This window comes from Mobula birostris, chromosome 21, assembly GCF_030028105.1.
Source record: "Mobula birostris isolate sMobBir1 chromosome 21, sMobBir1.hap1, whole genome shotgun sequence".
Classification (NCBI taxonomy): domain Eukaryota; kingdom Metazoa; phylum Chordata; class Chondrichthyes; order Myliobatiformes; family Myliobatidae; genus Mobula; species Mobula birostris.
The window spans coordinates 20248742-20267209 of record NC_092390.1 but is presented as its reverse complement, the minus strand read 5'-3'; the positions used below and the strand labels follow the sequence as shown (position 1 = coordinate 20267209).

Sequence of the window (18468 nt, the reverse complement as noted above, 5' to 3'; positions counted from 1 at the left end):
GCTCGCACACACTTTTTCAGTTCTGTCCACAAATTTTCTATCGAATTGAGGTCAGAAAATGATGTCAAGTCTTGTTCATCCTTGGGAGCAATTTCCAAATGCCTGAAGGTACCACGTTCACCTGTACAAACAATAGTACGCAAGTATAAACACCATGGGACCACGCAGCCGTCATACCGCTCAGGAAGGAGACGCATTCTGTCTCCTAGAGATGAACGTACTTTGGTGCGAAAAGTGCAGATCAATTCCAGAACAACAGCAAAGGACCTTGTGAAGATGCTGGAGGAAACAGGTAGACAAATATCTATATCCACAGTAAAACGAGTCCTATATCGACATAACCTGAAAGGCTGCTCAGCAAGGAAGAAGCCACTGCTCCAAAACCACCATAAAAAAGCCAGACTACAGTGTGCAAGTGCACGTGGAGACAAAGATCTTACTTTTTGGAGAAATGTCCTCTGGTCTGATGAAAGAAAAATTGATCTGTTTGGCCATAATGACCATCGTTACGTTTGGAGGAAAAAGGGTGAGACTTGCAAGCTGAAAGACACCATCTCAACCATGAAGCATGGGGGTGGCAGCAACATGTAGTGAGGGTGCTTTGCTGCAGGAGGGACTGGTGCGCTTCAAAAATAGATGGCATCATGAGGAAGGAAAATTATGTGGATATATTGAAGCAACATTTCAAGACATCAGCCAGGAAGTTAAATCTCAGTCGCAAATGGGTCTTCCAAATGGACAATGACCCCAAGCATACCTCCAAAGTTGTAGCAAAATTGCTTAAGGACAACAAAGTCAAGGTATTGGAGTGGCCATCACACAGTCCTGACCTCAATCCGATAAAAAATTTGTGGGCAGAACTGAAAAAGCGTGTGCGAGCAAGGAGGCCTACAAACCTGACTCAGTTACACCAGTTCTGTCTGGAGGAGTGGAACAAAATTCCAGCAACTTACTGTGAGAAGCTTGTAGAAGGCTACCCAAAATATTTGACCCAAGTTAAACAATTTAAAGGTAATGCTACTAAATACTAACAGAGTGTATGTAAACTTCTGACCCACTGGAAAAGTGATGAAAGAAATAAAAGCTGAAATAAATCATTCTCTCTACTATTATTCTGACATTTCATATTCTTAAAATAAAGTAGTGATCCTAACTGACCTAAGACAGGGAATGTTTTATAGGATTAAATGTCAGGAATTGTGTTAAATGTATTTGGCTAAGGTGTATGTAAACTTCTGACTTCAACTGTATATTAAATAGTTAGATTAAAATAGTGCAAAACAGAAATAATATATAAAAACAAAGTTGCAAGCTCAGTGTTTCATTGTAAACTTATTCTCGTGTTTCTTTACTGTTCACACCATCCCAACCCTAAATCATTTTCTTAACTCCCCTCCCAAAATATTTATCTGCCTGATCACTCCAGTCCTCAACATACAAAGACAAGTACAAGTACAAAGAAGGTTCACCAGATTGATTCCTGGGATGGCAGGACTTTCATATGAAGAAAGACTGGATGAACTGGGCTTGTACTCGTTGGAATTTAGAAGATTGAGGGGGGATCTGATTGAAACGTATAAAATCCTAAAGGGATTGGACAGGCTAGATGCAGGAAGATTATTCCCGATGTTGGGGAAGTCCAGAACAAGGGGTCACAGTTTGAGGATAAAGGGAAAGCCTTTTAGGACCGAGATTAGGAAAAACTTCTTCACTCAGAGAGTGGTGAATCTGTGGAATTCTCTGCCACAGGAAACAGTTGAGGCCAGTTCATTGGCTATATTTAAGAGGGAGTTAGATATGGCCCTTGTGGCTACGGGGGTCAGGGGGTATGGAGGGAAGGCTGGGGCGGTGTTCTGAGTTGAATGATCAGCCATGATCATAATAAATGGCGGTGCAGGCTCGAAGGGCCGAAGGGCCTACTCCTGCACCTATTTTCTATGTTTCTATGTTTCTATATGATGTCATAATCTGAATCAGAATCAGGTTTGAAATTTGTTGTTATGCAGTAACAGTGCATTGCAATAGATAATAATAAAAACTGAATTACAGTTAAAGTAAATAAGTAGTGCAAAAAAGTAGGGAGGTAGTGTTCATGGTTTCAATGTCCATTCAAAAATCTAATGACAGAGAGGTAGAGGGTGTTCCTGAATTGTTGAGTGTGTGCCTTCAGGCTCCTGTTCCTCCTAGCAATGAGAAGAGGGCATGTCCTGGGTGATGGGGGTCCTTACTGATGGATGCCACCTTCTTCAGGCACTGCTCCTTGAAAATGTCCTGTATGCCGGGGAGGCTAGTGCCCATGATGGAGCTGACAAGAGCTTACAACTTTCTGCACCTTAAAATCGATCCTGTATAGTGCCCCCCGTACCAGACGGTGATGCAGCCAAGTAGAATATTCTCGTGAAATATTTGTAGAAATTTGTGAGGGTCTTTGGAGACATACCAAATGGCCTCAACCTCCTAGTGAAATATAGCCATTGTCGTACCTTCTTTGTAGCTGCATCGATATGTTGGGGTCAGGATAGATCCTCAGAAATGTTGTCACCCAGGAACTTGAAATTGCTCACTCTTTCCACTTCTGATCCTTCTATGAGGACTGGTGTGTGTTTCCTCGTCTTACCCTTTCTGAAATCCACATTCAGTTCTTTGGTCTTACTGACACTGAGGGTAAGCTGGTTGCTGTGACACCACTCAACTAGCTGATATATCTCGCTCCTATGTGCCTCTCATCACCATCTGAAATTCTGCTAACATTAGCTACAGGTATCCTCATAGCTGTAGTTTTATTCTCCCTTTCAAAGCGTGCTTAAAAGGCGTTCAACTCATCTGGGAGTGAAGCATCACAGCCACTCGTGATGTTGGGTTTCACCTTGTAGGAAGTAATGGCCTACAAATCCTGTGGTCTTCAGTCTCTGCTTATGCTCAGGGAGTAGAAGTTCAGCCAGGTGATCAGACTTTCCAAAGTGTGGGCGGGGAATAGCACAGGAAGTGCTCTTGGAGGAAGGATAACAGCGGTCCAGTGTGGTGGCTCCTCTGGTTCCATTAGTGAAATGTTGGTAATAATTGGAGACGTTTTTCAAGCCGACCTGGTTAAAGTACCCCAAAATGATGGGGAAGACATCAGGATGTGCTGTTTCATGCCTGTTGATTACGTCTCTCAGTTCGGGTGGGATGTACACCACTACCAAGATGATGGCTGGAAACTCCTGTGGCAGATAAAATGGGCAACACTTGATCGCAAAATGTTCTTGGTCTGGTGGACAGGACTGGTACAGCATTCATATACCACAAGGAGTTGATCACAAAGCATACTCCACCTCCTCTGCCTTTGAAAGACTCAGCGGTCCTATCTTGGCAGTAAATTGTGAATCCACCATCTGTATCACGTTGTCCATGACTTTGTGAAACAAAAAACACAATAGGTGCTAATGTCCCTTGGTACAGTAATCTTGCTCTTGGGTCATCAATTTAATTTACCAGAGCCTACATTGCCCAGCAGGATAGTCGGTAGTGGGAGCCAGAAGCCTTGTCTCCTTAAGTGAACTTTTAAACCAACGCGGTATTCTCTCTTCCACTGTCTCAAAGAAGAACCACACCAGTGACCAGAGACTACGATCCAAAAGTAATTGACTTTGAGTAGCAATAGATTTTTTTAATTGCCTTAAAACGTCGCTTACACTATTGTCCATAGCTGTAGCTGTGGATTTCGGCTGTAGCAGTCTAAAATGGGAATGTTTGCTGATTTCCATCAGAGCGGCTCACCCAAGTTGCCTTCTTAATGGCGCCCTGAAAGTGCTTCGGTACATAAGTATTTCTCAGCTTTCAGGTCATTCCCACTAGTTCTATTTCCTTACTTACATCTCTACTAATATAATGTCTTTCCTGTTGCCATCAACTCCCACCCACCCACTCTCCACTCACATAACACCACCCAAAGTAGGGGAAATTTACTGCAGCCAAATAACCAGCCAACATACCATTGGGATGAGAAAGGAAACCGGAGCACCCAGGTGAAACCCTGTGGTCGCAGGGAGGACATTTAAACTCCACCACAGGTCAGGACTGAGATGCCCTGATTTATAGGACTTGGCTTCTTTCTGTGCACTTCTGTCCTCCACAGTCTTTCAGTCTTCTAAAATAGTTGTGTCAGTTGTTGTGGAGAGCATCCATGAGACTTTCCAATTTTCAGTAGGGAATCGTCTTGTTTCTCAGAACATAGACAGGACTAGGTTTAAATCTAGAGGAATATGGAAATTGCATGATAATGTGTTCTGTTTAACATGAATTTATATACATTTAAAGGCAAAAGTAAACACATTCAGAGATTTGGACAGGGAACTTTACTCTTGAGAATGATTTAGGATATGAAAATCTTAGCTCTTTGAACAAATTACTTCCTGTGGTGATTTTGCCAGCATTTGAATGTCTGCTAAGAGAGCCCTCTGCATAAAAATGTAATAAATATAATGTTAAACTTGTGTACCACCAAATACATCATCACAATTGAAATTCAGACACTGTTCTAAAGGATATCTAAAGGTAACAATTGATAAATAACTGTTATATCTCTTATATAATATGAATATTCAGAATGCCTGCATTACATACAGTATTTCATTGTCATTATTATTGATTGATTATGAATTCCATCAAAGCTTTCAAAGTTTAACTTTGTGTACTTTTCTCCCCAGACACTAGACCTCATGAATGAAAACATCCGCCAAGGAATTGAACATTATTATGATGACCTGGATTTCAAGAACATAATGGATTTTGTCCAACAGGAGGTGGGTCGGATTTTAAAATATTGGTGTCTCCACGTACAGTATGTGAAAAGGTTTACAGGCATTGCTAACTCCACTGTCTGATAATGTGGTTTTGTAGCAAATTTTGAGTAGAAGGGAGGCCAGGACTCAATTAAATAAAATAACCCTGTTGTAGATGATGAATTTTTTAGAAACTTAGCAAATATGTATGCTCCCAGACTCAAATGAAATCTAAGCAAAGTGAAAAGCGATACTCGGCTGGTCAGGCAAAAATGTTTCATGTGGGCTACCCTTCCTCATAGCTGATAAATGAGGAAACAGAGAGTTAGAGAGAAGGGGACAGATACTCACAGTAATATCCATGATGGGACGGAAACCATGGAATCAAAGTTACACAGCAAGGAACCAGGACTTTGGCCCAACTCGCCCACACTGACTAAAGTCTACCTGTGCTAGTACCTGCGTTTGACTCACATTGCTCCAATCCTTTCGCAGCCATGTACCAATCTAAATGTCTTTTAAACATCGTTGTACCCACCTGCACAGCTTCTTCTGGCAGCTCATTCCATTTACACACCATCCTCTAGATGAAAGGTTTGCTCATGAGGTTATTTATAACTCTGACTCCTGTCATCTTAAAGCTATGGCCTCTTGTTTTGGACTCCCCTACTCTGGGAAAAACTGGGACCACTCCTCAAGCCTCCTGTCCTGTTAACATCCTTGTGAATCTTATCTGCACTCTTTCAAACAAGAATGGTCTCACCAACAATGTGTACAGCTGTAACATAACATCCCAACTCCTGTACTCAATATCCTAACCAATGAAGGCAAACTAGACAGGCTCCTTCATTAATGCATATCCGTGTCTCCACTTCCAAAAGGCTATGAATCTGTATCTCTAGATCTCATATCTTTGGCCCTGGGTTGTTCAGATGACGCAATGACTGAGAACAGTTAGAGAAAATGAATGAACATGCTGGACAGTGTGAGGAAGAACAAAGCAATTGCTGGGAATCTTAGACGAAAGAGAAATTGAAAATGTCCAACAGATCACTGCATCTCTAAGAGAGGAAGATAATTGTACAGAGATGGATAAACTTCATCAGAAGTGGCTACTACTAGATCCAGCTAAAGCACCTCTCCTGTGCCATCTATACCTTTCAGGACTTTTACATTGACCATATCCCAATTGGTACTGGGGTGATTGAAATCTCACATTACCACGAATTTTACATGTTAGAAATTTGCTTACAAATTTACTCTTTGGACTACTTTGAAGTCTAAGGTACAGTTCCAATAATGTAATTGCCCTTTTTTATTCTTGAGTTTAACTTGCATCATCATTCTATGAGTCATGGTGTCGTAGAAAAGTACAGCACAGAAACAGCCCCCTCGGCCCATCCAGTCCATGCCGACCCGTTTAAACTGCCTACTCCCATTGAAATGCACCAGGACCGCAGCCTCCATACCTCTACCATCCATGTGCCTAGCCAAACTTTTCTTAAATGCTAAACCCAAGCCGGCATGCACCACTTGCACTGGCAGCTCATTCAACACTCTCATGACCCTCTGAGTGAAAAGGTTTACCCTCATATTCCCCTTAAACCTTTCACCTTTCACCTTAACCCATGACCTTTAGTTGTAGCCCCACCCAACCTCAGTGGAGAAGCATACTTGCATTTATCCTATCTATACCCCTCATAATTTTGTATACTTCTTACAAATCTCTTAATCTTCTATGTTCCAAGGACTAAAGTCCTAATCTATTCAATTTTTTCTTATAGCTCAGGTCGTCCAGTCCCAGCAAAATCCTTGTAAAATTTTTCTGTACGCTTTCAACTTTATTTTATCTTTCCTGTAGGTAGGTGACCAAAACTGCACACAATACTCCAAATTAGGCCTCGCCAATATCTTGTACAACTTCAACTTTACATCATATCTCCTGTACTCAATACTTTGATTTGTGAAGGCCAATATGCCAAAAGCTTTCTTTATGACCCTATCAACCTGTGACACCACTTTCAATGAATTATGGACCTGTATTCCCAGATCCCTTTGTTCTACAACACTCCTCAGTGCCCTGCCGTTTACTGTGTAAAACCTACCCTGGTTGGTCTTACTGAAGTGCAACACCTCAGGCTCGTCTGCATTAAATTGCATCTGCCATTTTTCAGCCCATTTTTACAGCTGGTCCAAATCCCACTGTAAGTCATAATAGTCTTCCTGGCTGTCCACTACACCCCCAATCTTGCTTCATCCACAAATTTGTTAATCCAGTTGATCACGTTATCTCCAGGTCATTGATATAGTTGATAAACAACACCGATCCCTGCAGCACTCCACTAGTCACAGGCCTCCAGTCAGAGAGGCAACCTTTTACTGCCACTCGATGGCTTCTCCCACAAAGCCAATGTCAAATCCAAATTACTTCCTCATCTTGAAAGCCGAGCGACTGAACCTTCTCGACCAACCTCCCATGCGGAACCTTGTCAGATCCCTTGCTAAAATCCACGTAGAACACATCCACTGCCTTGCCTTCATTACCTTTCCTGGTAACTTCCTCGAAAAACTCTATAAGATTAGTTAGAGACAACCTACCACGCATGAAGTCATGCTGAGTATCCTGGATCAGTCCACGTCTATCCAAATATTCATATATCCAGTAACTTTCCCACTACTGATTTCAGGTTCACCGGCCTATAATTTCCTGGTTTATTTTTAAAGCCTCTCATAAACAGCGGAACAACATTGGCTATCCTCCAGTCCTCCGGCATCTCAAAGGATGATTTAAATATCTCTGCTAGAGCCCCGGCAGTTTCTGCACTGTCCTCCCACAGGGTCCAGGGGAAACACCGTGTCAGGCCCAGGGGATTTATTCACCCTAATTTGCCCCAATTTTCTCCCTTGGAATCATTTTGTTCTTAACATATCTGTAGAATCCTTTAAGATTCTCCTTCGCCTTGTCTGCTAAGGCTACCTGATGCCTTCTTTTAACTCTCCTGACTTCTTTCTCTTGCAGTACTTATACTCCACAAACACCTCATTTGCTCCTACTTGCTATGCACCTCCTTTTTTTTCTTAACCAAGGTTCCCTATATCTGTTATCGTTACCTTTTGTTTTGACTGGCACATACAAGCTTAGTACTCTGAAAATTTCACTTTTTGAAGGCCTCCCTCTTACCAAGTACACCTTTGCTAGAAAACAGTCTGTCCCAAAGCACGCTTACCAGATCATTCAACGTGAATCTCAACCCATGGACCAGTCCTATCTTTTTGCATATTTACTTTAAAACTAATGGCATTGTGGTTACTAGATGCAAGGTGTTCACCTACACAACCTTCTGTTACCTGCCCTGTCTCATTCTCCAATAGCAGATAAAGTATCGCGTACTCTCTCATTGGGACTTCTCTGTACTGATTAAGAATGAATTTGACAACTTCTATCCCATCTAGTCCCATTACAGTATGGGAGTCCCAGTTAACATGTGCAAAGTTAAACTACCTACTATTACAGCATTATGTTTCTTGCAACAGTCTGCAATCTCTCTACAAAGGGGAGGAGAAGATGGCGGCGCAACGTAGCGCGCGTGACCGCTCCGAAATGATATCATATTTGTAAGTAGGTACCGTGCACAATCCTGATTTGATGGAGACAGCTGTGAGGAGCACAGAGGAACATCTGGAGAAACTTCTGAAATGCCCGCTGCTGCTGCTACTATGCGATTGAGAATCTCCGGAGGGGAAGGCCCCAGATCCTCAGCTTTGCCTATTGCCTGTTGCCGGGGCCGGGGTCGAAGCGCTTGGCAGAGATAGTGCTCAGTGTCAGAGGGCTGGTCGGAGGTTCGAAGTTTTCGGACGGACTCAAGAGTCGGCTGTGGTCGGGTGCTTCCAGGGTGCTGCATCGGCAAGTTTGCGGCGCTGGAAGCTCATGGCAGGGAGAGTTTTTCTTCCTTCTGCCATCTGCGTGATGATGGGACTTTCGAGAGACTTTGAGACTTTTTTTTTACCGTGCCCATGGTCTGTTCTTTATCAAATTACAGTATTGCTTTGCACTGTTGTAACTATATGTTATAATTATGTGGTTTTTATCACTTTTTCAGTCTTGGTTTGTCTTGTGTTTCTGTGATATCATTCTGGAGGAACATTGTATCATTTCTTAGTGCATGCATTACTAAATGACAATAAAAAAGGACTGTGTGTCCTCATAATCTGATCTAATCTAAATGTGTTCCTCAGACTGCTGGGTGGTTTGTAATATAGCCCCTTCAACGTAGTCATACCTTTTTATTTCTCAGTTCCACCCGTTACACCTCACTAGTCTCCTGACGGAGCACTGCCGTGACATTTTCCTTGACTAGTAACACCACTCCTCCTCCTTTAATCCCTCCTGCTCTGTCACGTTTAAAACAATGATCCTTCGAACAAATCATTGTTTTTCATAGAACCAAAATGGTCATTTCCCCCACCCCTCAATTTCACTTTTCCACTTTCCTCCCTCTTCAAGTTTGCGTGAGATGTCATTTATCTGGATTGTGTTGGTGCAGGTGTTCACTCCTCTCCCCCTCCTCCCTTCAGTCTGATCCATCACTGTGGCCAATCATTCATTTGCATCAAATTGCAACTTATACGGGTCAAAGATGACCTGGGACTCAGGTCGGCTGATGCCTACAGGATTTCCTGTGACTGTGGAATAGTGTATATTGGCCAGACGGGACACACAGTGGAAACCCGTATAAAGGAACACAGGAGGTGTTTGGGTTACCCGGAGAAATTGACGGTAGCAGAACACTGCATTCACAATGGCTTGAGGACTGACTTCAACAACACTGAACTACTGCACCACACCACTGGTTTTTGGGACCACCTGGTGGAGAAAGCCATTGAAATAAAACTAAAGGAAAAGAGCTTTAACAAAGACAAAGGTCTTGCTCTAAGTAAGAACTGGAATTAGAAGGTGATGAGGCAGGAAATGCAGACTCAGTATTTCTGATATTTATGGAAGATGTCCCAGCTTTTGCCTGAAAATAGAAAGGTATATGATTGGGTAGTTTAAGCAGCCAATTGATGATGCAAAAATTGATAATACTTCTGGTTGTGTGTGACAAAATGTCTTCACCTGCTCTGGCATTTATGGGTTGTCATGGGTGAAAGCTGATTGAGTGTGATTAGGAGATTTGGGGATCGATCAATATGTCAGGCCAAGTGGTGGGTACTAGGGCTTGTTAGGTGTGCTAAGGTGTGTCAGTTTCTAGGGTTCATTAATCTGCATAGGAAAAGATCATTATCCTATCATTGAGGTGGTTTATCAGGGTAATTTTGTGCTGGCAAGAGGGTGATGATTGGCAGATTGTTGCATTGGGTGGGAACGGTGGGGGATATAGTGTTAGCACAGCAGATTGCAGGCTAAGTGGGTGGGCTGTGTCAAACAAGGATGGTGAGCTTTTGTGGGATGGCTGTGGTTTCTGGGTGTTGGTGCTGGTATCATCATTGCATAGGGATGGGGAGCCTGAAAAAGAGCTGGCTAACTAGATACACCAACTTCAGCAGCATTCCCAGGCTTGACTTAAGTTGTCTGGGCTCCTCTATTTCTTAATGTGTCAGAGAGTGGGCCCCAGAAGAATGAAAATTCTGTTCAACTTACTTCAGTGTATTTACTGTGTCTTGTATTTAACTGAAAATGAATGTAGCACACAAAACCTACGAGATGGGTTATATAATTTCTAGGCATTTATATCCAATGTGGAAATTAATTTGTAAAATTCATAACCAATGCTGGAACTCTAAACAGTATTTCAGAGTACTTGAAGTTACTGTGTTGAGCTAGACTATTGGCACTGTTTTCTTTCCCCTTACCACACTGCTTTCTTTAGAAATAAACTGAAATATTGGTTATGTTGGTTTTGTTGCAGTTTAAATGCTGTGGTGGACAAGATTTCACAGATTGGTCAGCAAATATGTACCATAATTGTGAAGGAACTGGACCATTGGCTTGTGGTGTACCGTATTCATGTTGTGTTCATAATAAGGTAAGACTCATTCTGTTATGTTATTTCCAACTTGTTGGAAAAGTTTAGCATCATAACTCTGGATATGTTATAACAAGCAGTAGTAAATCAAGACACCTGGACTTGCTGTGTTGGCTAGAAGACATTTCATCATTCATCTGAGAAGCTTCTTCAACTCTGATCCATGGTAGGTAGTTTTCCCACCATGGTGGATCAGAACTGAAGAAGCCTCTCAGGTGAATGGCAAAACGTCTTCTAGACAACACAGCGAGTCCAGTTGCCTTGATTTACTACTGCTTGATATACAATGACCTGGATGACTGAGTACCTTCACGGACACTCTGGATCCATTAGGTAAGATGAGCATCCTTTGGTGGCACATGTATGCCCTGATGACTTACACAACTGCAACATAATGTCCCAGCTCCTATGCTCAGTACCCTGACTAATCGCCTTTTTCACCAACTTGTCTACATGTGATGCCGCTTTCAACAAACTACGTTCTCGTACTCTGAGGTCCCTCTTTTCTGTTACACTCCCTAGTGCCTGACCATTCATTGTATAAATCTTATGCTGCTTTGACTTTCCAAAATGCATTACTTCACACTTACCTGCATTGAAAACCATCTGCCCGCTTCTCAAACTGATCAAGATCCCTCTATAATCTGCAATAAAGCTCTTCACTATCAACAATTTTGTATCATTACTGATCAGGCTTTGTGTATTTGCATCCAAATCATTTCTATAAAGACTAAACAACAAGTGTCCAAATACCAGCCCCTGTAGTTAATACACCACTAGTTTCCAGTCTCCATTTCAAGAAACAACCTTCAACTACCATCCTTTGCTTCCTACCTCCCAGCTAATTTTGAATCCACCTAACTTGCTGTCCCTGTATCCCATGGGACCGAACCTTCCAGACTAGCCTGTCATGTGAACTCTTGTTGAAGGCCTTGGTGGAGTCCAAACAGACAACATCCACTGCCCCACCTTTATATCTACCTTTTTATTTACCACTTCAATCTAAAAGATTCATCAAACATGACTTTCCACGCATTACTTCTTGCAATCGGACCCTCTCTATCCAAATGCTGGTAGATCCTGTCCCTCAGAACTCAGAAGGGCACTGATATGGGGTTATTATATTTCAGAAATCACAGAAATGTGATAGGGGAATGGCAGCTCGATATTCCTAGCTATAGTATTTTCAGGCATGATGGGGAGGGGCTTATGATGCTCAAAAGGGGAGGGGCTTATGATGCTCAAAAGGGGAGGTGGTTTTGCACTGCTGACCGGGAGAGCAGTACATCAGTATTCATAGAGCATAAAACATTTCAGTATACTACAAGCCCTTCAGCCCACAATGTTATGCCAACCTTTTAACCTATTCTAAAATCAATTTAACCTTCCCCTCCTACACTGCCCTCTATTTTTCTATCATCCATGTGCCTACCTAAGGGTTTCTTAAATATCCCTAATGTGTCTGCCTCTACCACCACCCCTGGTACCTACCACTTTCTGAGTAAAGAACTTATCTCTGACATTTCCCCTATACTTTCTTCCAATAACCTTAAAATTATGCTCCCTTGTATTTGTTATTTCTGTCCTTGGAAAAAGTCTCTGGCTACCTACTCGATCTATGCCTTTACCATCTTGTGCAATTCTATCAAGTCACCTCTCATCCTCCTTCACTCCAAAGAGAAAAGCCCTAGCTCACTCAACCTATCCTCATAAGACACACCCTCTAATCCAGACAGCATCCTGGTAAATCTCCTCTGCACCCTCTCTAAGGCTTCCACATCCTTCCTATAATGAGGCAACCAGAACTGAACACAATACTCTAAAGTGTGGTCTAACCAGGGTTTTATAGAACTGCAACATTATCTGGTGACTCTTGAACTCAGTGCCCCGACTAATGAAGGCCAGCACAACATACAGCTTCTTAACAACCCTATCAACACGTGTGGCAAGTTTGAGGGATCTATAGGCATGGACACTAAGATCTCTCTGTTCCTCCACACTGCTAAGGATCCTGGTATTAACCCTGTATTCTTCTTTCATTGGGGAAGGGTTAACTCCAGGAGTTGAAGTGAAAACCTGGGGCAAGTAGAATGGAAGACAACATCCACTAAATGGAAAGTGTATAAAAGCAAAATGTTATAAGATCAGAGTCAACGTGTCTCCATAATGGGAAGAGGCAAAAATGATAAGATTAGGAAACATTGGTTTAAAAAAATTGGAAGTTTTATTGGTTTAAAAAAGTAAAATATGTCAAGTATAGGAAATTGTTATCAAGTGCTACTTCAGAGGTTTATAGAAAATATAGGGGTAATCTTAAGGATATAGTTAGGAAGACAAAAAGAACAATGAAATAGTACTGAACAACAGAACTAAAAAGAATTCCAAAGCTTTTATAAATAAATTGGAAGCAAGAGGGTCCCTAGGGAAAGAGTGGCCACCCCCAGGATGAAAAGGGAAGCCGTTATGGGGAGCCAGGCAGATATGTACGGAGTCCTCAATGAATACTTTACATCATTATTAAGCAGTGAGAAGAATGGGGAGAATGGAATGTAGGTGAGGAGTCTACTGATAGTTTGAAACTTGTGTTATCAGGGAAAAGGAAGTATTAAAGAAACCGATGCACATTAAGGTAGATAAAGCTCCAGGGTGTTATGGAAAGCAAAAGGGGTTTTTGAGACTCTGCTGGAGATTTTTGTAATGTCTTTATCCAGGGGTGATGAAGATAGAAGCGTAGCTTTGTGTGTAAATGTTTGAAATGAGAACAAGGGACTACCACAGAGCCTCCCAGAGGAAAGAAATGGATATAAAAAATGACACCATTGTTTCTGAAGGGTGATTAAGGCACTAAGGATGCAGAGGTGGGTAGACACTAACCAGAAGAAGAGAATATGAGTCACACTGAATGAAGGGGCAAGGACAGAGGAAACAGAAGGGAGTATTGGGGCTGATGGGAGGGACAGAGGGGAGTGGTTACTAGAAGTTGTCACGAGTGGGCTGGCAATATCGGATCCCAAGTGCAGAGGAAAGACAGACTCTGATGTAGAGATGGCAACGTGAGTTCATAATAATTCCGAAAGAACATTGGTAGGTTGGCCAAGTGAGACCATGAGAAGTAAAATTCTCAAAACTGGGACCCTGCAATTACCGTTAGTCAGGCATCCACTTAAATAATACAAGTAACACAGAATACCCGAGCCTATCAAAATAAACTTAACAAACTTAAAGAGAAGACACGAGGAGACCACATTACAAAGATCAAGTCACTTGAGAAAAACACAACAAACTCTAACTGTTTAACAACTGTCATTGAACAACAACTAACCAATTCAGGTGCTCTAAAAACCTCAGAGCACAAGGCTTTCCAGTGCTCCACACAGCCCGAAGAACGCATTACAAGGGCCCCCCTTCCCTCCATGGATGCACCTGATGGCCCAGGGAGACCTGAAATCTCGAGAACCAGGGGAACGCCGAGAGACTGAGAGACCAGGGAACCTTAAGGGGAACCTGGAGCGAGACATAAAAACATAAGAAATAGGAGCAGGAGTCGGCCATCTGGCCTGTCGAGTCTGCTCCACCATTCAATAAGATCATGGCTGATCTAGCCATGGACTCATCTCCACCTACCTGCCTTTTCCCCATAACCCTTAATTCCCCTACTATGCAAACTATGAGACCAGGAAACTTTGAGCAGGGCCCCAAGAGGGAGGTTTGGGAGTCCTTGAGATGGGGAGAATATTGGGAAAAAAAACTTGGAAACATTGAGAAAAGTCCTTGGGAAACCTGGAGAACCTTGACAACCTTGAGAACTTTGAGAATCTTGAACACTTAGACAGGAACACTTGGACTTGGAAAAAGCCTTGAGACCTGGAAACCTGGTTCCTTGAAAACATGAAACTCGAAACCTAGGGAGGGATCCTGGAAGGATCTTCCTCACAGTGTTTCATTCTTCACTATTTTCCAGAGGCAATTAGAATGCAATTTTACAGGTTGAGACAGCATAGGCAGGCTTATCTTATCACTGAGCAAGCTGTCTCTGTGTAAATCTGTTTAATTTGTTATATGAAAATTAATTTTCACAGTCTGTAGCATGATTTTCATCAAGGGGCCAAATGTAAGATAGTGTACACTTAATAGGGTTACTTTACTTGTGTTTGCACACTCCAGCCAGGGATCAGCTGTTGGAGAACTTGAATGTTGATTTGTTGAATCAAACGAACTTTATTGATAAGCTTGCTTGAAGCGCTCCATTGTTATGCAGACCCAAGTCGTAGGAATCTGAGGCTGGAAACCAGGGTACTTGCAACATGAAAAGCTCAGAAGAGATACTGGAGAAACTCAAAAAGTAGACTAGAGAAGCTCAAAATGTACACTCGGAACATAGACTCAGGACACTTAGAATGTAGACTCGGGACATGCACTGAGAATAGAAGGCCCACTTGCCTCCAGCCGACCAATATCCAAAATGCTGCTGTTCCACCTCTGCTGGGTCCGTTACTTGGCAGAGTCTTTCCATCATGGATGTACGCTGGCAATATCAGAACCCAAGTGCAGAGGAAAGACAGACTCTGGTGTAGAGATGGCAACGTGAGTTTATTAATAATAATTCCAAAAGAACATTGGTAGGTCGGCCAAGTGAGACCGTGAGAAGTAAAATTCTCAAAACTGGGACCCTGAAATTACCGTTAGTCAGGCATCCACTTAAATAATACAAGTAACACAGAATATCCAAGCCTATCAAAATAAACTTAACAAACTTAAGGAGAAGGCACGAGGAGACCACATTACAAAGATCAAGTCACTTGAGAAAAACACAACAAACTCTAACTAGAATCCCTGAGCCTATGGACTTTGTGTAGGTAGGGGAGATTAGTGTTTGAGTGTATTTGATTTGCTTTTTAGCTGGTTCAGCACCACACTGTAGGCCAAATGGCCTGTTCCTGTGCTGTGCTGTTCTATGTTCCATGTTCTACCCGTCCAAGTGTCTTAAATATTGTTGAAGTACCTGCCTCAACCACTTCCCTGACAGCTTGTTCCATAGACGCACCACCCTCCGGATGAAGTTTTGAACCTTTGCCTCTTACTGATTGTTGTTGGTGAAACAGTGTGGAGATGCAGGCATTAGTAGAAAAAGAAGTTTGAAAGTACTTAGATCCGTGAAAAATAACTTGTATGCTCTTTTTCATTTCAGATGGATGTTGTCAACACAATGTGCGGATATAAAACTCTTAACAAACATGTAAGTATCTTTAAAAGTAATTTATTCTCCACTCTACTTCCAGCAAGCTTTTCTATTTCCTTTCCTTCTCGACTATGAGTGATGCACTGGTCACTATGCATTTGAGGGGATGTGAGTGACACAGGCATTAATTGTTCATTCCTAACTGCAGTGCAGTAGATAGTATTGAGCAGTTCAATCTTCTTCCAGTAAAAATATTCCCACTGTATGGGTGGGTATAGAGACCCAGCAATGATAAAGCAATGTTGATTGATTTACAGTACGTACCAAGGTAGAGAACGACTTGAAAGAGAAAATGCAGTTGTAGTTTTCCCAAACATGCTTGACTTTCTGGGTGGTAAAGTTGCAAGTTTGGAAGGTCATCAAAACCATTGATGAGTTGTTGCATTGTATTTTATTGTGCATTCTGAGACGCATTTGTCAGTCCATATGTGCATTTGAGGAGCAGCAAATGTGCGCTGCAGCTGCACTATGTAGGACAGTGGTCCCCAACCACCGGGCCGTGGACTGGTACTGGGCCGCAAAGCATGTGCTGCTGGGCCATGAGGAAGCTATATGATTTGGCGATATGAGTCAGCTGCACCTTTCCTCATTCCCTGTCACGCCCATTGTTGGAACTTGAACGCACGCGACGTCATTACGCACGCGAGCTCATTACCCACATGAGGTCATGACCCACGTCATCCATGTCAGTGCGGAAAGATCAACTCCTCGAGCTTGCAAATGATGGCGGGCTGAAAAGTATGTTTGGCATAACATCTCTGCCGGCATTCCGGATCAAAGTCGAGGTTAAATATCCTGAGATAGCCACGAAAGCACTGAAAACGTTGCTTCCATTTCCAACGTATCTCTGCGAAGCGGGCTTTTCTGCAACGAATGCAACAAAAACTAAATTGAGGAATAGACTGGTCATAAGGAACCCCCTTCGAGTATCGCTGTCTCCCATCTCCCCTTGATGGGACCGTCTTGTTGCAGGAAAGAAGCCCAGGGCTCCCACTGATTCAGCGATATTGGTGTGTTGCAATGATTGTATATGTTCATACGGGGAAAATATGCATTGTGTGTTTAATATTAAATTTGTTAGATAAACCCTTTTAGAAACGAAATTGAGTGTATTAGCCACTTATAAGTGACTTAGTTGACTTATCACCTATATTCCAGTCGTAATTAACACCCCCCCCCCCCAACACCTCGTCGGCCGGTCCGCAAAAATATTGTCAATATTAAACCGGTCCGCGGTGCAAAAAAAAGGTTGGGGACCCCTGATATAGGAGATGGTGGACCTCGTGAAATAGCTGCACTATGTAAGAGACGGTGGACCTCGTGCTGTAGCTACATTATGTAGGAGATTGTGGATGTCAGTTTAGTTCCTGGTGACCACGTCTGCAGTAACTCTCTGTTGCTTAAGGAATTCAGGCTCAAAGTTGATGACCTGGAATCTGAGCTTCAAACTCTGTGATGCATCAGGGAGGAGGAAAGTTACCTGGACACTGTTTCAGGAGGAAGTCACGCCCTTTAGATTAACTACTTCAAATGTGGTCTGTAGCCAGGAACAAGAGATATGACTGTAGGTGAGGCAGATAGGGATATCCAAAAGGTAGTGATGGAGGAGCCTCAGTCCTCGAGCTTGCCCAACAGGTCTGAGATCGTTGCTCCCTGTGAAGATGAGAATAGGGGCTGTAGGAAGGACGAGCTACTGAACTGTGCACTATGGTTCAGAGAGCCATTCGGGGGTAGGGTAGAGGAGAGAAATATACATGCTGTACATAGTCGAACTTAGGGATAGCGTAGTCAGGAGAATAGACACAATCCTCTGTCACAAGGATCGAGATTCCCAGAAGATGTGTTGTTTGCCTGATGCCTGGGTTCGGGACATCTCATCTGACCTGCTCAGGAATTTAGAGTGGGAGGGGAAAGATCCAGTTGTTATGGTCCATGTGGATACCAATGATATAGGAAGAACTAGGAAAGAGGTTCTGCTGAGGAAATTTGAGCAGCTAGGGACTGAATTAAAATACAGAATAAAAGGGTAATAATCTCTGGATTGTTACCTGAGCCACATGCGAATTGGCGCAGGGCTAATAAGATAGAGGTTGGTGTTGGAGCAGTGGGTTTGAATTTGTGGGACATTGGCACCAACACTGAGGAAGAAGGAAGCTGTTCTAATGGGTGGGCTCCACCTAATCCATGCTGGCACCAGGGTCCGAGTGAATCACGTACATAACTAGGGGTGTAAGTAGGGCTTTAAACTAAATAGCAGGGGGAGGGGGAGTTCAATAGCTTTGAAAGGTCTTAGTAAAGTAAAAGGGAAGGAAAGTGCAGGAGAGGTTACTGACATCTCCAGCTTAAAGAATAAGACAAAAAGTTTAGACAAGGATTAGAATTTAACTACAGGCAACATGGAGACAAAACTGAAAGGAAGGGCGATGAATACAGGAGTGAA

General features: G+C 42.7%; 1 protein-coding gene across 1 annotated transcript in view; it reads left to right on the top strand.

The window, feature by feature from the left end:
• The window catches only part of tspan15 (tetraspanin 15), a 136343-nt gene that overhangs the window by 74961 nt on the left and 42914 nt on the right, over nucleotides 1-18468 (top strand). The window contains exons 4-6 of the mRNA XM_072239704.1: nucleotides 4689-4784; nucleotides 10673-10789; nucleotides 15978-16025. Coding sequence (XP_072095805.1) covers nucleotides 4689-4784; nucleotides 10673-10789; nucleotides 15978-16025 — 261 coding nt within the window. The remainder of the gene's footprint in view (nucleotides 1-4688; nucleotides 4785-10672; nucleotides 10790-15977; nucleotides 16026-18468) is intronic.